Below are 23,182 nucleotides of genomic sequence, written 5' to 3' on the forward strand. Positions count from 1 at the left end.
GCGCAGACCCTGGAAGCAGCTCTCTGTTAACCCCCTTTTGCAAAGAAATTCAGTCCTCTACTTACTGCTGAGCATCTAATCCATATCAACATTTTCTGTTTATTAGTCAGACAGAACCAAAAGACAAAAAAATTGCAAACCAAAACCAAAACATGCATCTTAATTCTTTCAAAAATAAAAATAAAGCCCTTGAGTCATGTTTTTCCTTCCCATTTGATTATTGACTATAGCCAATCAATAATTTCCCTATTTTGCTTTTTCTCTCTAAAAGTCTCTCCCTGAGCTCCTGTCAGTGGAGTGCTCCTAACCACTTCTGGTTTGGTGATGCTCAAATAAATTCTTAGAAATTTTACTATGCCTCAGTTTATTTCTTTTTTTTTTTTCCTTTTTTTTTTTTTAGTTTATTTCTTAACAGTAAAAAAGGTGAACATCTCCACATATGTTTGGGTTTACCTCGCTCTTGCCTTCTCAAGGATCTCGCTTGTTGGGGAATTTGTCCTTCCTCCTGCTTCTTTAACCTTTCCCTCCTCTGCCGTCCCAGCACGAGAACGGTAATCTCCCCTGAAAAACAAAATAAACAACAGCCAGATCCACGCTAGATGGTACGGCTCAGTTGGTTGGGCATCATCCCAGGTCTGGGCAGGTTGCTGGTTCAGTTTGCAGTAGGGAGCATGCATGCTTCTCTCTCCCCCTCTCCCTTCCTCTATCTCTAAAAATCAATTTTTAAAAATCTTAAAAAAACAGAACAAAAACCCAGTAAAACAAAAATAAAAGCCAATTCCAACACTCCCACGTGCCTTTTAACTTCCTTAAGATTTGTCTACACAACTGAATTTCCTTCCAGCCACTCCAGCCTGGCCCTGGCTCCTACCTCTCCATCATACGTGCTTTGCTAAGGTCACTACGGTGGGCTGAGTAATAATCCCCCAAAAGATATGTTCAAATCCTAACCCTTAGACCCGGGAGTGTGAACTTATTTGGAAAAAAGATGTAATTAAGAAGCCTGAGATAAGATGATCCAGGATTTAGGGTTGGCCTTAAGTCCAGTGAAGATGACCTCATAAGAGCAAGGCAGTGGGCGGTTTGAGACCCAGGAGAAACCCAGGGTAGACGTCCAGGTGAAGATGGAGGCAGAAATGGGAGTGATGCATCTATAAGCCAAGGACGGCTGGCAGGCATGAGAAACTGGAAGAGTCAAGGAAGGATTCTCCCCCAGAGCCCTCGGACGGAATGCAGCCCTGTGCGGTTTTGGACTTCGGGTCTCCAGAATTCTGAGAGAATACATTTATGTAGTTTTAAGCCACAAAGCTGTGGTAATTTGTTCTGGCAGCTTTGGAAACGAATAGTCACCAATGGCCTCTGTTGCAAAACCAGACATAATACGATCTACATCTTCCTTTTATCTTCTTTAAAAGCAGGAATCTCCAGCAACAACACAGATACCACAACTTCTCTTTGCTTTTTTTTTTTTTAAATGTATTTTTATTGATTTCAGAGAGGAAGGGAGAGGGAGAGAGAGATAGAAACATCAATGATGAGAGGGAATCATTGATCGGCTGCCTCCGGCACTCCCCATACTGGGGATGGAGCCTGCAATCCAGGCATGTGTCCTTGACAGGAATTGAACCCGGGACCCTTCAGTCCACAGACTGATGCTCTATCCATTGAGCCAAACCAGCTAGGGCTACATCTTCCATTTTACAGCAGAACTGGACTCAGTGGATTGTTCCTTCCTTGAAACCTCTTACAGTCCTGGCTTTCAGAGAACCATTTCCTATTGGGTTCTCTCTGCTCTTTGAGAATGCTTCATCGTAAGAGCCTCTCTTGGCTAGTGTTCTGCTTCCACCTTACCAACCTCCAAATGTCTGCTCTTCTCCTCCTACATTCTCTCAAGTAATCACATCCATACCCGTGGCTCTCAATATCACCCATAGACTAACGATTCCCAAATTGATGCCTCCAACTTAGACCTGCTGTTAGCTTCTGTCATGTGTATACTATGCCTTCTTGACACAGGAAGGCATTTCATAGTAATCTCATACATGAACATACATGCACAAAACAGAACTTTTGATCATCATGAAATGGTCCTCCCACCGGCCCCCTAAATAGCCTGTTCTTTCTCTGGCTTCCCACAGCTGAAAAAATGGCATCTGCACCCAACACCACTGCTCTACCAGAACCCGGGAGTCTTCTTTCCCTTACTCTTTGTCTTTTCTTTTTAAAAATTTCTTTATTGATTAAGGTATTACATATGTGTCCTTATTCCACTCTTGCCACCCACCCCGCTCCCTTACTCTTGTATCTAATTCCTAAGCAAGTCTTGTCAATTTACTATGTATCTCAGCTTATCGAGTCTACTCACTTCTCTTTCTCTCTGCAGCAGCCATCCTGGGACCTCACTGACATGTCTCACCCGCTCTTGCAAGAGCATCCAATTCTCCACACAGCAGCTAGAGGATCTTTTCTTTCTTTCTTTCTTTTTTAATCCCTTCTTTTTTTCTTTTATAAGGACCTTTAACATGTCAGAGTATGCCATGTTCCTGAAGCCCTCCAAAGGATTCCTGCTGAATTAAGTACAAAACCCAAACTCTGAGAGCCATTTGTGACCTTGTCCTTGTCTCCTGTCCATTTCTCTCCCCTGCTCCGCCCACAGTGGGTCTTCCCTGGGCTCTGGGAACGTACCGAACTTTTTCTGCCTTGGGCCACCTCTGCCTGGGATTCTCTCTCCACACTGTGCCAGCAGCTGACTTCCTCAGAGAAAACTCCCTGACAGCACTCCCCTCACACACTTTGTCAGTTTCTCCTACTTTCTCTCAGAGTCATAGCATTTGCCGATATCTGTAATTACACATTTGATCGTGTGTTTATTTACTGTCTCTCCCACTGAGCTGCTTGCAGAAAGCAGCTGGGACTCCTGTCTGTTTCTCATCACTAAGCACAGAGCGCCTAGCTCAGGGGCAGCCGCAGCCAGGATGTTCCATAAATATTTGTCGAATGAATCCACTCTCTTCTCTTCTATGCCTCAAATGTATGTCCTAGCAGTAAGGCACGCCTGGAGAAAACACATTCACCCGAAAGACAAAAAAGAAATAACAAAAATCTAAATTTTATGAAAACCCGAAGACTTTGTTTTACAAACATATAAATTATTTTATTTACAAAGCCATGTTACAAAAAAAAAAAAAAAAAATTAAAAAAAAAGCCAAAAAAACAAATCGCTCCCTGGAGAATGTCTCCAGGCCTGGTGCGGAACCACGGCGGTATCAATAGATACATGTTTGTTCTTTCCTTTTTAAAACTGTAAGCCGTAGAGTTTACTATTTACACCTACTTTAGACATTTATTCTTACAATATCACAGGCGTGGAATGGATTCTGATAGTGCTAACACAGAGAGGTGCGGGACAAAGAAGGAAAAGACCTAGTGTTACAAAATGCGGATCGTAGAAAAGGAGAAACCCACTCCATGAGTGTGGCATTTGCTTAGAATGCTCGGACATGCTTTCTTCAAAATTCTTCCGGAAAAGGTCCTGAAGTCGGTAGGAGGAAAGGACAAATGAGCAGGTGCAAATTCTTGTCTGTGCAACAACAGTTATTTAATATACCCCATGACTGACCAGCTAGGTAAAACCCACAGTTTCGTTAAAGTGCCATGGGCCAACAGCATAACAAAATAGAAGGTGTAAATAGAAAATTTCTTTTTCTCCTTTTTTCAAAACAAGAGTTCACTGAGAATCAGCAATAATAGAATATGCTGTATAAACTATTCTCTACAAAGGTTGATCAGCGTTATTTACAATTGGTACTTTGATACAAAAGAAGGCATACAAGTTATCCAAGTCGCTTTGTTTTTATGGCTGACGGGTCTATGCATTGCGCTATGCTTAACACCCAGAGCTTTTACGAGCCTCTGTGGCTGGCGACAAATCGCGAGATCTTCAGGCAAATGGAGGGGGTGTGGGGTGTGCAGTCACGGGGCTGGGAGAGAGGGTTGAGTGGGGTGGGCAGAACAAGAAGTACCCAAAGGGGATGGATCACCCGAATAGTGCTTTGTAGGCTGGTCCAGTTGAACTCCATTAAAACAAAACCAAAGAAAACCTTTTATTTGCATTCCATTTTTTTCAAGCTGTGAGTTTCGAATACATTGTTATAAAGTAAACCTGTGGTTGACTGTGAAGGAAGAAACACCGTGGGTTTTCCCTTTTTGCTCAGTTTTCCAGAAATGTCCTCGCCTTGGTCAGAGCCAGTCTTTCACCAAGTCAGCAGCATTCGGTGGGGAGCCTCTCTATCCCAGCTTGCAATTCAAGATGTAGAGAGCGAAAACGTTGACGCCGGTGATTGAATTGCTCCTTTAGTCCCTGTCCAGACCTTATTTCGTAGAAGCAGCCACTTCATCTCTCGACCTTCGTTTTCCCTCTTTGGATGTTAAGAGTTTATAGATCAGAGGGTTATTTTGTTGCTGAGATCTTTTTCGTTTTGTTTTTACTCCTGCAAGTTTTACAACTCAAAATAAATTATTAAAAAAAAACAACAACAACACACAGACGTCTAAAACTGAACAAGACAAAAATTGTGCAAAAATAACAGATATGTACATACTTTTCAGTCTGAAGAAATGTACAATAAAAACATAATCCAAAGAACATTTTAAAAATATAAACATTGCTTAAACTTTCCTAAGTTTCATATTGTTTCTGAAACTATTCTGGTCAGTTAGCTCTGTAATATAGTAAAACATAAATTATTACAAAATTAACACTATAAAAATTTACTTTAAGAATATCTTCTAAACTTTTCAAAGGTTCTAATCTTGTTTATAATTTCTTAAACATTTATAAGTCTTAAATCTGCCTTAACCTTTTTTTTTTTTAAAAAAAGAAAAAGTAACAATCGTCCCTTCAATTTGCAGTCTCTTTTTCCCAAGATGTAAATAAACCAGCATATAAGTGCACTTTTAACACTGTAGAAACAAAAATGAAATCATCTGAACTGATGTCCTGGTACCTAATATCAACTCATGATTTTTAAAAAATCTTCATTTTATATTAAAAAAATTGTAGTAATCCTATAAGAAACACTGTCAGTGCAATTTCATTGATGCAAATCACTCGGCTAGCCTCCCGTCTTAGTGAAATTCAATTCCGTGTTGAAACTTAACAGTAGTCTGATCTTCGGGGTGGGGGTGGGGATGGGAAGGGAAACTTCAGGGTGGGGATGAGGGTGTGTGTCCAGCTGCAACACTGGCTTTCATTTCTCATGTCGGGATGAAGCAAAACACTCCTACTATCTGTGCCGTTGTATCGCTCGCCAAGTTACATGATGCACAGCACAGAACACTTACTTTATATTGTGAGTTACTTTCCGGACTGATTCCTGATTAAAGCTTTACAGTATTGACGTTTCTTTCAAACTCCAGTGTGAACAGTTTCATAGCTGCGGGGCTCCAGCTTCGCTCTTCCTCACTAGGGGGTGGCACGGCCTTACCACTCTTTCCTGGGGTGGCTGTATCTGAGCTGGGCCTCTGATAACCCAGCAGACCCTGATAGAGGGGGCGGGAGGGCGGGGCTAGTATTCATTCTCACCAGGGGTTTGACACATAGCCCTCCATGGAAGCTTTCCCCCAGATTCTTCCTTCCCTCCCTCTTTCTCCTCTTGCTCAGCCCTGGAGGGCGGCTGGAGAATGTCCACAGCTGTGGGCACCGTGAGTGGCTTCCTGGGGTCCCCTGCCCTTTCCTGGGGGTGCTTCCCTCTCTGGCTCGCCCAGCTTTGGGCTTACACATGGCACCCAGGAAGGGGTTTTGCAGCCTGGATTCCTAACAAGCTCAGATGACTACAGCCACCCCGTCCCCACTATCTCCTGAGGGATAGCTTCTCCTACCCCCATTCTCTGCTTCCTGCCACCTCCCAGGCCCGGTCCAGACCTGACCCAGTAGATCCTCTCTGAGCTGCACAGCTGGACAGTGGACCCGCTGCGCCCTAGAAACCTGATGAGTGCGCTCGGCCACCCTCCTGCCTCTGTTCTCTGCTCCCCAAACATTGGCTGCTCCCCAGCAAAGCCCCTCCCCAGCACAGTGTCCAGAGGTGAGCTTATGAGAGGCAACTTCTTGTGATGGCCTTGGGGACCCAGTGAGTGGCAGGTAGGAGGGGATGGGTGGGGGGGGATGGGTGGGCAAGGGCAAGGAAAGGAGCACTGCACGTGCTAAAGTTCGAGTTTCCGATGATGCCAACCGGGAACTGACATCCCGACTGTCTGCTCTCGTGGCTGGAGCAAGACGATGGTGCAGTAGTTGAATCAGAAGCTGGAGGAGTGACCCCGAGCTTGGAAGAATGTGTACATGTGGCAAACGAAAGACAACAAAAACAAAACACTGGTATTGTTTTCTGTAAATCTCAAATTCACGTTCTTTTGCCTTTTTCTTTTTCTCCAAAACTAAACATTGGTCATTAAAAAAAGAAAAAGAAAGGCCAGAGCCACAGGCGGGCCCAGTGGATCCCCCACTGCCCACTCCCTGGCCCCTTGGCCCCCTGGGTGGGACCGGAGGCCAGGCATTGGATTGGAAGTGGCTTCATAGTCTTGTTATGGAAGAGTCCTTATCCTGCCCGTTCTGTTTGTGGTCTTCTAGAAAAGAAAAGAAGGAAAGCTTGGGATTACCACGAGGATTCGAGAACAGAGTGCGATTTCTCACCTGTAACAAAAAGGATACCATCCCAACTCCCACAGCAGCCAAAGGCAGCTGCAATGAGCAAATGAGGGGATGGCTGTAAAGGGCTCCCTAAATGCAGGGATGAATCCTGTGGACACTCATGGGGTTCTCTCCAGGAGAGAGGACCAGAATAAGCCTGTGTTCTCTTTTTTTCTCTATTAGTTCACCTGGGATGTTTCCTATCTAACCTACAGACAGCACAGGGAATTATCTAAGGAAGAGGCAGAGTGATGGGTGAAGCATAGAGACTATGCAGATAGAGGTTTTGGGTTCAAGTTACTTAGCCTCTTAGTCCAGTCATCTTCATCTATAAAATGAGGATAATCATTTAGTCTCTCACAGGGTTTGTTAAAGGTCTAAATGCATGTAAAGGGTGTTTGGCCCAGCACCTGCAGAGAAAGGGCTCAACAAATGAGAGCCATTATCATTGCTATCACATTCCTTAAGGCTGACTGCTAGCGTTTCGGGTTCCCACAGGCGGGCCCGGAGCACCGGGCAGGCGCACTAGCCACCTGTGCAGGAGGTCTGCCTGAGCATAGATGAGACCCCCACCCCCGCCTCCGGGCACAGAGGATTGGTGGCAGGTGCTCAGGCCCCAACAGGGCCATAGCGACTCAAAATAATGGAGGCACCCTCCTTGATCTGGGGATACAAAGACTGTTCCCCTATAACCTTCACCCAGATTCTACCCCAGATTTGTGAGGAAACCCCAAAGGCCAAAATGCAGACAAATACATTGCAACTTGTCGTCTGCAAAGCTTACGGCATATCCAAGACAACACAATGCAGCCATAGCTATATTTTTTCCAATCATGCATGGCATGCAAAAACCCGCCCCCTGCGCTCCCTGGCCTCCCCCGGATGCACATACTCTCCAATGGAGAAAATTATTTACACACTGACTAACTCTCACACCTCAAGTTTATAAAGCTCCTATATCTACCCTGAATATTCCCAGCTTGGAACCACGCTCTGAATGGTAGCTCTAGCTCCCCAGAGGCCTTGAGAAAGCACTGACTGATACCTGCCACTAGCAAGGCCCTTTAGTCAACATCATCTTATTTAATTTTCACAGTAATCTTAGGGGGTAGGCATTGATTTTGCCATTTAACAGACGAAAAAGAAAAATTAGACTCAAAGTAATCTGCCTAATATTACACAGCTGCTAATAATAATAATAGCATTAGGTGTGTGTTATATTGGGCATTTTCTAGAGCAGTGGTTCTCAACCTTCCTAATGCTGCGACCCTTTAATACAGTTCCTCATGTTGTGGTGACCCCCAATTTCATTGTTACAATTTGAACATAATTAAAGCATAGTGATTAATCACAAAAACAATATGTAATTATATATGTGTTTTCTGATGATCTTAGGCAACCCCTGTGAAAGGGTCGTTTGACTCCCAAAGGGGTCGCGACCCACAGGTTGAGAACCGCTGTTCTAGAGGCTTTATCTGAATAAATTAATTCAATCCTCACAAAAGCCCTATGAGGTAAGGACCATTATAATCCCCATCTTATGGCGAGGAAACGGAAGCACAGAGGAGTTAACTAACTTGCCCAACGGCACACAGCTAATAAGTACTAACTTTGGAAGCCAGACAGCCATGCTGTTAACTGGAGATGAGATGTGAACCAGGATATGACCCAAATACCCACATTCTTCCCACCCCGCTGATGGCCTCATGCACTTTAGCTTCCCCCTGTAACTTACCTGTCGGCTGTGTCCTGGGCTGGCTATGCTGGAAGGGCTGGACTGTGACAGAGCGAGGCTGCTATTTTTCCCAACCTGAAAGACACCATCGAAGCCCTACTCAGATCGTGAGCCAGCGTGGGGAAGGCCCGCCGAGACCCGTGTCAACAGGGAAAGGAGAGGGCTGCGTAATAACCTGCTCATTCTCCTCGAGTCTACTTTGTTATTTTTTTAAAAATATGTTTTATTGATTTTTTACAGAGAGGAAGTGAGAGGGATAGAGAGTTAGAAACATCGATGAGAGAGAAACATCGATCAGCCGCCTCCTGCACACTCCCCACTGGGGACGTGCCCGCAACCAAGGTACATGCCCTTGACCGGAATCGAACCTGGGACCCTTGAGTCCGTAGGCCGACGCTCTATCCACTGAGCCAAACCGGTCAGGGCCCTGGCATCCACTTTAAACGGCAGAGAAAATGAAAATGTTTCAGGGGGTGCCTTGAGGATGCCACTCTCACCCCAGAGGGAAAGCATAATGGAGGGGAACTCAATTCTGCTTCCCAAATGTGGATGTTTTAGGGATGAGGACAAAGGCATCTGGCTAGAGGCCTGCTCCGCCCCCACCCCGCCGCTGGGAGCATTTAATTCCACAGAGGCCAGCTTTTCTGTGGCCAAAGGGTTACACAAACTCCTCCACCTCTGAGCTCAGTTCTAGACCCACTTATTTCTAGCTCAGCCTCCCGAGGACCAGTGGGGGATAAAAGCTTGGGTCTTTTTCTCAGTCAGTTTTCTCAGGCAGGAGACACAGTGCACACCTTACTGTTCCTGAGAAAAATGGCAAGATGGCACTGGGCTTCCTCTTCCATGGGAGGCTGAGCTGGTCTTTGGACAGTGCCCTGGGAGCATGTGACTGTCCTTGGCACATATGGACTGGTCCTCGGGCGAGTACCGTTCCAGAGGCAGCTCCCGCCTTTGGCCTATAAAGAGCCGGCCTTCACACGGCCGGCGTGGCTCAGTGGTTGAGCATCATCCTATGAACTGGAGGTCATGGTTCAATTCCCCGTCAGGGCACATGCCTGGGTTGGGGCTCAATCCCCAGTGAGGGGCATGCAGGAGGCAGCTGATCAATGATTCTCTCTCATCATTGATGTTTCTATCTCTTTCTCCCTCTCCCTTCCTTTCTGAAATCAATTAAAAACATATATATGTAAGAAAAGAGCTGACCTTCTACATTAATTCAGCTTTGCATAAAGACATGTGCCTTACACTTGCAGTCTTTTTGTTTAATTGAATACTTCTGTGGTAAATTCTGGCCTTACACCTATCAGATACAATGAAACAGAACCTCAATTGGTCCCCAAAGCACATGTTTACCTTGAATTTCTCAATCTCACACCACGCCCCTTCCAATCTCCTAAGAGAATCAACACAGATTCCAAAGGCTTTTCCCCAACATTCGGAAATCACGGGTGGTGACCCTGGACAAAGCCTTTTCTTAATGGCCTGGTGACAAGCACCTAGGTACCACCTAGACCCAAGGCAGCCATTAAACTCATCAGCTTTTCGGATTTCCTTCCTGACGGACCCTCGCTGGAGGAGGCTTGTCTGCTCCTCTCACCCTGGTGGTGACTGGTTCACAGTGTTTACTGAACATGTCCTATGGTCCGGCAGACCAAACAGTCCACAAAGCGATATTTACTCAACACAGAGGCACTGCACTAACACATTAGGGGCCTGGGGGTTAAGAGCCCAGACTCCAGGGCTAAACTGTCTGGTTTAAATCCCAGCCCTACTATTTACTTGCTGTGTGACATTGGGCACATTGCTGAACCTTCCTGTGCCTTGGTTTACTCATCTATAAAAGGGCAGTAATAAAGGTAATGGCTACGTGTTAAATATATCTGAAGTACTTGGAGCAGAGCCCATCTCCTAAGCCAGCGGTTCTCAACCTGTGGGTCGAGACCCCTTTGGTGGTCGAACGACCCTTTCACAGGGGTCACCTAAGACCATCCTGCATATCAGATATTTACATTACGATTCATAACAGTAGCAACATTACGGTTATGAAGTAGCAACGAAAATAATTTTATGGTTGGGTCACAACATGGGGAACTGTATTTAAAGGGCCAGAAGGTTGAGAACCACTGTCCTAAGTGTTAGCTGCTAGGATTTTATCTAAAATGGGTGATAGTATAGCCTGGCCACTCAGGGTGTGGCCTGCAAACCAGTGGCCTGTTAGAAATGCAAACTCTCAGCGACCCCTCCCCCCCTCCCCCGCCCCCCAACCCACCTGCTGACTCAGAACCTGCAACCCCCAGGGAATTCCGTGCACATTTAATCTTCGGAAGTCCTGGCTGTGCCCTCCATCCGCACCTGGAGGTGGCGCTGACCCACGGGTGAGCCTCAGCGTAGGGCCCTGCGGTTGCTGGCCCCCACCCACTGCAGCCCTGGCACTGAGGAGCCAGAAGGCAGCAAGCACATCTGCTGCAGCTGCACATGTGTGCAAGGGGCTGGGCTCCAGTGAGGCGACCTATGTCCTCCCCTCTCTCTCCTTGGCCTCGGTGGCAGCTTGTCTGGCGCTTGGGACCCAAACTTGCTGCTTCTCAAGGGTTTACTTGTGATTTGTGAATCCCCCTCAAGATGCTCTCTTCGTGAAGTTTTAACAAGTCTCATGTAAAGACGACACAAAGCAATAAAACATCTTTTTAACAACTGCTTCTCATCTCTCCCGAGTCCTTGTCCCCAGATGGGGCTGGGCTCAGGGTCCGGCCCACTTCATTCTGCGGCTGTGAACCTGGGGCTGCGGCTGTCTGTGTGCTGCCCCCGCAGGCGCGCAAGGCCGGGGGCAGGTCTGCGGGGAGCCGCCCCTCTGGCACCCGCTCTGCTCTCTCCGCTGAGCCCAATGGCACCAGTCCGGCGCGGGCGGGGGCTCTCCGAAGTCGCTTCCCCAGCCTGGGAGACAGACTCGACTCGAGGGTGTGAACAGAACACGAGGGAATGACACACGGACTCTCCCTGGACCACGCCCCGTTCCCACAGCTTCCCTCACAACACGCCCCACTATTTGTACTGTGGCATCGCACAGTTCTGTGCCAGGTGCTGTGAGTTAGTTTTACTTTTGGGAAAAAAGAGTTGTATCAGGAAGGGGGTGGGGGGCAGGGGCATCGAGGCAGCCAGGTAAAGTGGGAACAGTCACCTGGAGGCCGGAAGCACGAGCCATCACCCCCAGGTGAGACCCTAGTCACCATTTAACCTGCCTGGCAGCAGCTCTTCCTAAGGGGACTCCAACAGATCAGATAAAACTCCTCGGCAACAGAACCCTGTAACAAAATCATCCTCAGAAGCTCCAGATAGAAAGTGGAAGCCGAGTGGGGGAACTCAGGGTCTCTCTGTGCCTCAGTTTCCTCCTCTGTAAGGTGGTGATGACAACAGTACCAACCGCCCTGGGTAGCTGTGAGGATTAAATGAGGAAATATTTGCACGGTGCTTAGGGTAGAAAGTGTTGGTTAAGTAACTGCTCTCCCAGCAGAGAGGGGCAGTGGCCTCTGGGGACAACGGGACAGTCACCTGGCTAAGCAGGGGCGCTGCCCGGCTCCCGCTGCCCCTGGGGCTGAGGAGGCAGCGCCAGGAGGCCCCTGGCAGGACGGGTCCCTTACCTGCCGGGAGGAGGTGCTGTTAACGGGATCGGGCATCGGTGTGAGAAGGCTGGGCGGGTTCTTTTTGTGAACGCTATTCATACCAGGCATTTTAGTGATTTTACAGGCTTTGCTACTAGAACTCGAGTTCTTACGCTTTTTTCCTTCTGATTTGTCAAAAGAGAGGGGCAGAGAAGACACGGCATTGTGTGAGGCCAGAGAGAGGTCCCCCGCGAGGGAGGGCACCGCCAGGGGACAGGAGTCACTGCCGCCCACGGAGCCCAGGTGTCTCCCTATGTCCGGGGGCCCGCCGGGCAGCGAGGTCCGTCCTGAGGGCTCCAGTTTGGCACTGAGGGGGCTCACCCCGTTGTTGGAGGTGTGCACGGACAGACTGTTATAGGGCGGAGCCGCCTGATAGGAGTTCAACGCGGAACTGGCATTCAGAACACAGTTCTTTTTGTGGGGCCCTGACAAGGGAGACGGGAGGGATGTCTGCAAGGAGAACGAGGAGGAAGTCGACGACTGCGGCTTCCTCTTTTTGTTACTTGGAGACTCGTCGCTCCGCGCAGACAGGTCTTTGACTTTTGAGGATCTGCTGGTTTTGGTTTTGGATGGCTTGTGGGATGGGGAAGGGATGACGGCTGGTACCGGGGACACGGCGGATGGGGCCTTGAAGGTTGAGTCCATGATGCTGAGGGTTGCGGCCACATGAGGGAAAGCTGTGGGGTGTGGCATGAGGGCGCTTGGGTCCGGCGATGTCACAAAAGCTGCGTTGGGGAGCATGGCTGATGTCATGATGTAAGAAGAGGTGAGTCTCGAGCTGATGGGAGCTGAAGGAAGATACACAGCACTGGGGTGGCTGAAAGGCTGTAACACGGATGCTGGAACAGGGGTGGTGATGTGGGCTGCTGGCGAGGGCATGGGGCTATCTGCCGCAGGAGGGATCTTCCTAAACGTGAGAGAAGAGTGAGAGAGAAACAGTGAGCAACAGGCTTGGCATTCCCGGAGGCTCGACTACGTGTGAGCGTCGGGGCTCCGGAGAAACCCCGGGAGAACCAGACTATGGACAATGAAGCCTTGAAGGATGGCAACATCTGAAGGATGGCCCCTCCCTATGGCTCCCCCACTGCCATATCCCGCACCCTATTTACAATCACTTTGGGGTTTTCGGTCCTTTTTCCCGTGCTTGCCTACTGGATGCCGGCTGATTTGGGTGCACGGAAAAAAGGCGAATGTGGTTTAGAATGTAAATTTCCCCAGCGGTATTCTTCTCTCTCTTTCTCTTTTTATTTCGGTAACGAAGAAGGTGGTTTTTAATGAGAAGTGGCCACTTCACACTTAGGTCCTGGCGTGTAGTAAGAATAGTGAGGACAAGGCTTTGTCACCTGCACACAGGGGCCAGAGCAGCCTTTGCCCATTGCCTGTCCCCTGCCTCCCCACCCTGCTCCTGGTTCCACAGGCAGAGTGGGAAACACCCCTCTCTTCCACAGGCCCGCCGCCTCCTGCGTTTCCTCTCTGCAGTCTCTGGTTTATTCCAGAGAGAGGCCCTTCCACGTTAGCGTGTGGCTCCTGGCTCCTGTTGGCTGGGCCATGGAGGCCGCAGGGCAGTGGAGGGTCGGGGCTTGGGAAATGAGGCAGATGTCAACTGGCCCAGTCCCAGGACTGATTTTTTTCCCTGTCCACCCCCTCTACCCCTTAGTCTCAGCTCTCACTCAGAGGAGCTGTAATTGGGGTGGCTGCCCTTCGACAGGTCTTCTTGTCCCTGTGCTAGGAAAGGTTGAGAGTACAGGGACCCTCATGTATCCAGAGAAGGAGGTCAGGAATTTCTAGTTTGCTCTGAACAAATGCAGGGCCAGGGCCCAGGAGAAATGTGGGTGGGGAAGGTCTTCCTGGAGGTTGGGAGTGCCTGGGAGCAACCCCCAGGCCTCTCGTACTGGGGGAGCTAAGGCCGGCCCTGGTGCTGGCCACTCCTGGGGCCTCCCTGCAAACCCCATCTTTGGAACTTGTGTTGGAAACAGCTCCCACTTCCAAATCGTGGCCTGGGGACCGGGAGGAGCACAGGGGCCTTGCGGGCACCATTTGTTCCCAATTTGCAGGAAAGAATACTGGCCTCAGGAGCCAGGTGAATATTGCCAAACTGGCTCTTTTCTATTTCCCACCTTGCCCCTCGCCCTGTGTCCCCTGGGGACCAGTCCCCAGCAGTTAGGAATTCACTCTCCTTCTTCGAAAGCAGCACTTAAAGGCGGGCAGACCTGGGCCCTGCACCCCAGGAGCTTGGAGCCAGGTGTGAGATGGGGCTTCTCCAGTCCCTTCTCCCCAGGTGGCCACCCTCCCCGCTCTGGCATCAGGGGGCTCTGGGAAGAGGCCCCGCTGACTAGGACATGCCTCCCCTAGCGCTACACTCTCAGGATCCCGTTTCTGCCTGCAGTCAGGTGAAGCCATGGCTTCGATTTTTAGGGTGGAATCCAGAGGAGGAATTCTTGAATACAGACGAACAGAGTCCTTGAAAATATCAGACTTAGGAGATCAGAGATAAATAGAAAAAAGTTGCCATTTTTGTGTGGCCATACTGGTGTTTGAAAATCTACTTTCTCTCAAGCCTAAAGAGGGTAGAAGATCCTGTCAGCACTAAATAAGAGCTCCATTAAGACTTATTGCAATGAACGAATGAGTGAACGAATGGATGGATGGACGGGTGGGTGGATGGGTGAGCAGGTGATTCTCAGTAGCAACAGCACTATGCATGCTGGGCAAGGACTCCCATAGAATCAGACTGGAAAGGTCTAAACACGCCCTCCGACTGCCTGGCACTGCACAACGCCCTCCCCACAGGGCCAGAGCATCTCTCACGTGTGCGGCGTCAGCCCACTTGCCCTGGCTCGGCTGCCTCTCTGTGGACTGCAGGCCTCCCGCTCCATCTTCCCTCGCCTCAAGTTTCTTACCAGTTAAAGTCTGGATAGAAGTACATGTAGAGGCTCGGCAGTTACTTGTAATAAAACGTTGTTTACAAGAACCAGCTGGCCCATTGAGAGAGGACCCCATTCAATGACCTTCACTAGGATCCACTCGGAAGGTCCCCATTTGTCATGTTCCCACCAATAGCATAAATTCATGGTTCCGCTTGTGCTGACAAGCTGAGCTCAAGTCCTTAACCTTGCCTCGCTGACACTCAGGACTGGGGTGGGGGCTGTTTTTTGGCCTACTTCCTCTCCCTTTCCTTCCTGTCCCATGAATCTTAAGTGGATAGCAGAGGCAGGAGGGGAGGAGGGCAGGGGGTGCAGGGCAAGGGCCATGAGGCAGCTCACTGTCCCCGGGACCCCCTATCCCCATGCTAAGCAGTTTCTGTGTCTGTCTAGGGGCCAAAGGGCAGTGGGTTTCAGCTTTGCAGGCTGTGCCTGGTTTAGGTCCTGCACACTGGCCTAGGGGAGTCCCGTCAAAAGCCCACAGATGCGAATAAGTTACTGACAGTGCCCGTCCTCCCCTGCCAGCTGGCGTGGAGCTCCAGATGCTGACCTGGCTGAAAGAGAATACTGTGTTGGCGTCTCCTGATGCAGAGTTAAATGCTTGTTAAAGAAAAAAGAGTCTTGGCTGTTCCTTTTCTTCCTAAAGTCTTCCACGCCCTCATCGGCTGCCATCCCTCCAGGTTCGGGCCCGTCTGGGCCTGGGGTTTGGGCAGCGAGGTTGAGAGGGCAGCGGGGTGCTACGCTCTCCAGAGTTGACACCCAGGCAGCCCCAATGTTGCTCAGTGACAGTAGGTTGGTTAGGCAAGTCCTGAAAAGGGGGGAGGGACCCGACGCCCTGTGGCTCGGGTTTCTGTGCCTGAGGAGGAAAGGAATATGGAGCTTGAGCTGACAGGACACCAGGTAGCGAAATACAGATCAACACATTCCTTCCACGTGCCTGGGTTTTACACTTCCACCACACAGCAGAGCAAAGAGCTGCGAGAATCCCAAGGCCGGCTGCCATCGTGGGGGAACAGTCGCAGAAGGACAAATGAACCAGCACCCACGGGCTCGGCAACCCCGCATGCAGCACCGACTGGTGTTTAGGAGGAACACACCAGGTGTCCAGGGTGCCTTTAAGACACACTGGGCAGTCACTCAAACGGGAAGAAATGATAAGCTTCTCTGTGGCCCTTTCCTATTTTATGGGAAGTGTTAACATTTAGTCTTAAATCCACTGCGAGAGCTCACTCCTCCTAGAAGTTCAGGTCTGGGAGCTCTTTGGGCATCACGGCTGCCTGGGAGAGGGGCAGGTTTTGAATTCGGTTCCCATCCCCGCTGCCAGTGCCCTCTTAGTTCTCAGGGATGCCTCCCTTGCCTTTATTGGCTTCCGCTGGGCAGGGTGAGGGGTTCAGAGTTGGCGTTCCTGAACCATCTGGGCTTAGATCTGAGGGGGCCACGCTTCTAACGGATTGTGATATCTGAAGAGCTCACCTGTGCAGGAGTGGGGGTGGGGATAGGCAGCAGGCTGGTCTTGTGTTACCAAGTGGCCAGAATGGCAGTTTCGTATGTGCTGTGGTTTGAGAGGGTCTAGCCTGTCACTGCTTCACAATAGCATTTTCCTAAGTCAAGAAGATTTCTTCCTTTTTTTATGAAACTCCTATGAAAATGTAAATACATCGGGGGGTGTTGGAGAATAAAGGGACATTAGAGACACGGAGCGTCAGTTTGGGTTTAGGTTAGAGAGCAGTGTGAGCAGAGGAGAGGAGAGGGGTCTAGGGAGGTGGGAAGGGCCAAAGACAAGCTTAACCACCTTCACAACATCACTCAGGATCTGCCCTGCTGGCCGATGGACATGTTTTTTCATAGGACATTAAGCAATTAGAAATTGGTCCATAACCATTCTGACATTTTTAGTATTGACATTATAGCCTTAATATTACAAACAGAAACATATTCTTAACATCCTTACATGTTCTTACAGCAAAAAAGGCCTTTTGTAACTGTTAAATAAGCTCGTATCTAATGCCCTTTTCATTTAGAAGATTACCAACACAAAGAAGACAAAGCATAACACACATCGCACGTGTCTCTGAAACACTGTAGGCAGGCCCTCAAGAGCTGACAGTTAAGGATTTATCATGAATCCTGACTTCAGAATCATTTTGTTCTATGAAAAGCCAATTACCGACACTCATTTAGAAAGTTGGGGTTCAGATAGTTGTGGGGCAGCTCTGATCTCATATTGCACAAAAACTGCTCACTTACTTCCACATCTGTGAATTCAAGTGTTTTTCTACCATGGAGTTTAGTGCGAATCGAAAACGATCCCATCTTCTATCAAACACATAGTACCCTCGGCCCATGAGGCGACTCCCGAATGAGCAAAACTGTGAGGGAAAAAACACATTTTAATTTTGATTACAGGTTACTAAGCTAATATAAACCATACAGAGAAAAATAACATTTGCATAAAAACACACAGGGGTACAATTTTACTCAAAATAAGGAAGCAAATAGTACTGGAGCCAAAAATATTTCTATAGTGCTTTAGTTTGAGCTCTAGATTTTCTGCAGAACATCACATTATGACTCAACAATAGTAACATTTAATTTTCTATAGCACAGAGGGCTACCTTCTCTATATCTGGGACTGAGCCAACATTTTAGGTTGAAAACCCCCAAACCAACAACATTCAGCAACCAGGATTTTTTTTAGCACCTCCTGCTTATTGAATCATCCCTCTTCCTTCCTTCCTTCCCTCCCTCCCTCCCTCCCTCCCTCCCTCTTTCTTTCTTTCTTTCTTTCTTTCTTTCTTTCTTTCTTTCTTTCTTTCTTTCTTTTTCTTTCTCTTAAGGTTTTAAAATTGATTTTTAGAGAGGGAAAGAAGAGGAAGAGAGAGAACTATTGATGGGAGAGCAAAACATTGATCGGCTGCCTCCTGCATGCCCCCTACCAGGGGTTGGGCCCAGAACCCGGGCACGTGCCTGGACAGGGAATCGAACCAGTAACCTCTTGGTGTGAGGGACAACACCCAACCAACTGAACCCCACCAGCCAGGGTTCATCCATCCTCTTAAGGAACTTGGTGGTTCCTTACTTCTCATCACAGTAATGGAAACACCTCATTCTGATATTCTTCTGCCAACTGATCACACCTTTCCTATCTGTTGTCAACAGAGTCATTCACTTCTGACTCGACTATACTCCTCCTCCTCTCCCAGCCCTGACCTCATCTCCTCCCCTGTCAGCACTTGTGGGCTGCCCGGGGGGGGGGGGGGGGGGGGGACGCACACACACACACACACACACACACACACACATCACTGCCTCCAAGCTTATACTCATGCTGCTCCGACTGCCTGTCTTCTTCCCTCTTCTCTGTCAATCCCAATTCTCCCCTCTCTCAGCGCCCTAATCGAGACTCCCATTTCCAGTGGTCTTCATCTGAGTAACGCTGCCTCTATGAACTCCCACCCCACACATATTGCACACTTTATTGCCTTTCACCTTGGAATCACCACATAGTTTCATGTTACATGTAATGCCTATGTGCCTGACTTGATTATAAATGTACAAAGGCCAGAGGCCCAATTATCTTCTTCAATATGAGGATAGGAGGGATTTGGGCTAAACGATGGATTAGAGAGATAAGATCCCGCACAATGTTTAAATCAAACCATCACACTGAAAACATATGGCTGAAATATAGGCAGTTAGATGTTTAATAAACATCATTTTATTATGCTGTTAGGACAACCAGAAATGCAAGAAGTGGCCTCCGAGAAGGTGACATTTGGCTGGTCTAGAGCTCAGACGCGTCTGCAAATGACTCTATAACTCAAATGCGGCTTCTCTCTCTTTGCCCAGGCCTCCCAGCAGCTCCTGGCCTCCATCCCAGACACAGTGTTGGATTGGCACTCATTCCATAAACCCTTCCTGGAACCTGCCTTTGGAACAGCTCTCAGGAGCAAATGCAAGACCTTCCCTTTGTCTGGTTCCTGCTTATGTTTGGGGGGCTTTTGTATTCAAATATTGCTACCCATCAAATCTGGCACTTCTGACGGAAAACTCTCCCCTGCACTTTCATATGAAGTGCTTACTGACCAAGCAAGAAGACATACAAAGGGGACTCCCCAGCGTGGAAGCTGGTCCCCAGCATCCAGTGGGAGCTCTTCCAGGTCGAGACATCTTTTCTTCCTTCATCCCAGTTGCTAACGACACACTGAACCAGGGCTCATTACAAAAATGATTTAATATAGCAATTGACCATGAGAGAAAGGACAAAGCAAAGAAACAAATCCATGGCCTTTCCATTAAATCAGCAAAACATTAAGGGCACACAAATCCTCTGTGTGAGGGTCCAGTGATTCGAATCCTCTGTAGCCTGGCAGCTTGTCATTTGGACAAACATCTTTAAAAAAAAATTGCTCTTTTTGATGATCACCAGAACTGTTCCTGTTGTTTCTTTTTTATTGAAGATTTTTAAAATTGATTTTTAGAGAGAGATGAAGGGAGAGAGAGAGAGAGAAACAGGGACGTGAGCGTGAAACATCAGTCAGCTGCCTCCTACACACCCCCTACTGGGGAGCAAGCCGGCAACCTGGGCATGTGCTCTGACTGGGAATTGAACCAGTGACCTTTTGGTGCACGGGACCACATGAGTCACCCGGGGCTGGACAAACATCTTGATGTGCTCCAGACTCTGGTCTTCTGGTAGAGCCCAGTCTCTCTCTCTGCCCCGGGGGGCACCTTTTTGTCTTTGCTATCTGTATCTCTAATTCCATAGAAATGCAAGCCCAGGTGCCACAGGAACAATATTCCTGTTTGCATATTACGTCTTGGCAGAGCCGAAGATCCTCACTGCATTGGCCACTATGGCAGACCCCACAGGTTGCCAATCTTATCAACTGCCACCAACTCCCACCTCTCCCTGCCTTTTTCTTGCCAAGAGAACCACACTTTTGCTCTGATATGTGACATGGAGCAGTGAGCAGGGAAGGTGGGTCTCTTCCCAGAACCTTGGGGGTGAATCGTGCTGGCTCCATCCTGTGCCACTGCAATCCCATCCTTCTCTGCTGCCGAGTGGCACGGGGTGGGCATGTGACCCACTTCTGGCAGATGGCAGGGGAAATCTGGTGTGGGGGGTTCAGGAAGATTTTCTTCCCAATGAAATGGTATAAAATAGCACCTTAGGAGAAGACTCCCTTTGTATTTGTCCCTTTCCATCCGTGCAACTGCTACTAGGTGAGGATTGGAGCAGACATACTGAGACCAGGTGTGAAAGGGGAAGAGGCTGCACAGAGCGCCCCTCCGCTTGGAACCACCCACCTCTAGACTTCTTGTTATACGAGATAATTAGGCGACCGTAGTGCATGCACTGTATGAGTTGAGTTTTCTGTTACTGGCAGTCAAAGGCATTCCTGATTATCCCTCACTATTTCTGAAATAGCTAAGAGGCAAAGGTCTCAGGTTGCTGGTCCAGGTCACCATCATTCCCAGCAGCAGGAAGTGAATCTGGCCTTCACTCATCTCACTGACAGGAGGCAAGAAGGAGTCGCTCTATCTCGATGCAGGCTGATTTCACCTCCACGGCCCCTGAGCTCTAGGAAAAGTCAACACCATTGCTACAGGAATCCAGCTGGCCCCAGAGGAGACCGGCCATGGGCCCCGTGTTCCAGGCCCCTTGCATTCAGCTCAGGGACGGCAGCACCAGGCATCTCCTTCTCAGGTGCTCGCACGGCAAACGCAGACAAGCCTCCAGCTCCTGCCTCCTTATGTTCCCCACCTCGATTTCGATGATCTGAGTTGTTCAAGTGGACTCCTTCAAGGATTGGGAAGAAACTGACCTTTCTGTTCATCAGCAATCACACCGACATGAAATGCCTCCCCCTTTCCTTACACACACACACACACACACACACACACTCAGTACCAGTGCCATATGGACACACTTACTAATAACAATAAAACTCAGAACCAACAGGGGCGACAACCAGCTAGGGCTGGCACCTGGCGCTGCTACGACAGACGGTTCTCGACGCAGGTGAGCTAGACTAACTCCTGGAATCAGAGGCTCCGTTCTTAGATGGGCAAAGCCAAAAGGTCCACTTCCCGGTGCACTCACATAAACACCGCTTCTCAAGCACGAATGCTTCAAGGTGGGCCACAAACACTCAGGTGTTTAAAGGATTATAATCTGCCGGGGAACCTTTCTTTCTGTGATTTTCAAGGGTATTTCTAAGGCAATCATTCAGTCTCAGGTTAAGCCTTCCCATAAAACACTGTCCTGAATCCAAGCCCCCTGACACCATCACCTACATGCCCACGAAGCACAAGGGTAAATGCGTGGAGGGAGATGCCCGGTGGCCTACCGCAAGAGGTCTAGGGTGGTGGGTGGAGAACTGACAGTCTAACTTCTCGGATTCGTCGGCACCATCCATCTCCCCTTCATCACTTGACAGTCGGCTGGCGAGGTCACCTGCAGCGGGGGGCACAGGGGCTTCCGGAGCGCAGCCGCTGTGGTTTGAAGATGTGGTGCTGCTTATGCTATTTGCAGATGATGGTCTAAGGGCAAGAGAGAACACACAGAATAAACCCTCCTGAGGTAACAGAGCGCCCCGAGCAGAGCGCAGGAGGCAGCCCAAGCAGCCTTTCCAGGGCAGGGGCAGACTGGCACCAGGGGAACATTCAGGCTGAGAGGGCAGCAGCGACCAGCTCTCCACAGATCTGGTGGGGCCGAGGCTGTGGCCTGCTTGAATCGGGGCATCAGGGGAAAGGCCACAGTGCCGGCGGAACGTGAAATACAGTAACTCGGCACAGTCTGCTGCGAGGTCAGTCATAACTGTTCAACCACTTGCATGTAAGTTATCTGTACTTGCCATGTAGTTGCTTTTCTTTGAAGGTGGAACTTCACAGGAAGGTCAACCCGGTAAACAAGTTCAAACCAATTGACAAACTATCAATCATGACAAAAGACAGCCCTACAAACACTTTTTTTTTTTTTTTTGCTACTAAACTCTGGCTTTATGAGATTATCATACTGGCATGAAAAACGATTGTCCCAATGAGGGGCCACAAGTCCCTTACCCCACAGCCAGGTCAGTTTCTTAGTATGTATATTAATATTATTAAGATATTAATAATGTCTTAATATGCCACAGAGTTTAATTGTATCTTCTGAGAATGAACGTTTACATTAAAAAATATTTTTATTGATTACAGAGAGGAAGGGAGAGGGAGAGGGAGAGAGAGAGAGAAGCATCAGTGATGAAAGAGAATCATTGATCAGCTGCATCCTGCATGCCCCACACTGAGGATCGAGCCCACAACCCGGGCACATGCCCTGACCGGAAATTGAACCATGATCTCCTGGTTCATAGGTTAACGCTCAACCTCTGAGCCATGTCAGCTGGGCTGAACGTTTAATTTTCGACAAGGCATTAGATCCTCCTGCTGGCACAGTTGGCTCATAGTTGATGTTGAAGAAATACGTTTCTCAATGAAGGAATACATGAATTCCATGTGTATACATAATCCAACAGAACTCATCTAAATTATAGCTAAGCTCATAGAAAAGCAATGTCACATTAAGACATAGAACTACATGCTTACTGAGCAGTAAAAAACAAAACAAAACGAACACATCACATCAGGAGAAGAGTTAGAAGAGAAAGAGTCACAGTTAGTTGTCAGTTGTTTTTACTGCTTCTCTACTTTCATTAGGTGATTGACCCAGGAGGGAGATAGGGAGAAAAAAAATCAAGATCCTTAAAATTACTGGTTTTCTGCATTCTTCTTTGAAAGCTGCCCCTTCAAGTCACATGAAGCAGCACTGTTACTCTGTCTCTCTCTCCTTCATTCTCACTCTGGATTCTCTGTGCTACAAAATCTTTCTAGGTGTGAAATACCTGAGTTCAAACCAGATCCCGAAAGCATAGTCATTTAAAAACAAAGCCACAAAGGCGGAAACAAGCCAAATGGCCATCACTAGGCAAATGGATAAACAAAATATGGTATATTCATACAAAATATTAGTTAAGACTTAAAAAACACACAATGAAATACTGATACCTGCTACAACATGGATGAACCATGAAGACATTATGCTAAGGGAAATAATCCAATCACAAAGGACAAACACTGTATGATTCCACTTGCATGAGGTACCTAGAATAGTCCAATCCATAGAGACAGAAAGTAGAAT

General features: G+C 48.4%; 1 protein-coding gene across 11 annotated transcripts in view; it reads right to left on the reverse strand.

Moving 5' to 3' along the window:
• Positions 1-4,090: 4,090 nt before the first annotated feature.
• Positions 4,091-23,182, reverse strand: part of ATXN7L1 (ataxin 7 like 1) — a 221,373-nt gene continuing 202,281 nt past the window's right edge. For 7 of the 11 annotated variants that reach the window (XM_070424625.1, XM_070424629.1, XM_070424630.1 and 4 more), the window contains 6 exons: positions 21,351-21,543; positions 17,245-17,366; positions 15,548-15,853; positions 12,056-12,983; positions 8,421-8,495; positions 4,091-6,621 (listed from right to left, as the gene is read on the reverse strand). In XM_070424625.1, the coding sequence (XP_070280726.1) occupies positions 6,580-6,621; positions 8,421-8,495; positions 12,056-12,983; positions 15,548-15,853; positions 17,245-17,366; positions 21,351-21,543 (1,666 nt within the window). In that variant the 3' untranslated portion in view covers positions 4,091-6,579. The remainder of the gene's footprint in view (positions 6,622-8,420; positions 8,496-12,055; positions 12,984-15,547; positions 15,854-17,244; positions 17,367-21,350; positions 21,544-23,182) is intronic. The other 4 variants (XM_070424626.1, XM_070424632.1, XM_070424631.1 and 1 more) reach the window with 4 other exon arrangements.

Source organism: Myotis yumanensis, unplaced genomic scaffold (assembly GCF_028538775.1).
Source record: "Myotis yumanensis isolate MYYU_CA2020_CCGP unplaced genomic scaffold, mMyoYum1.0.hap1 SCAF_9, whole genome shotgun sequence".
NCBI classification, from domain to species: Eukaryota; Metazoa; Chordata; class Mammalia; order Chiroptera; family Vespertilionidae; genus Myotis; species Myotis yumanensis.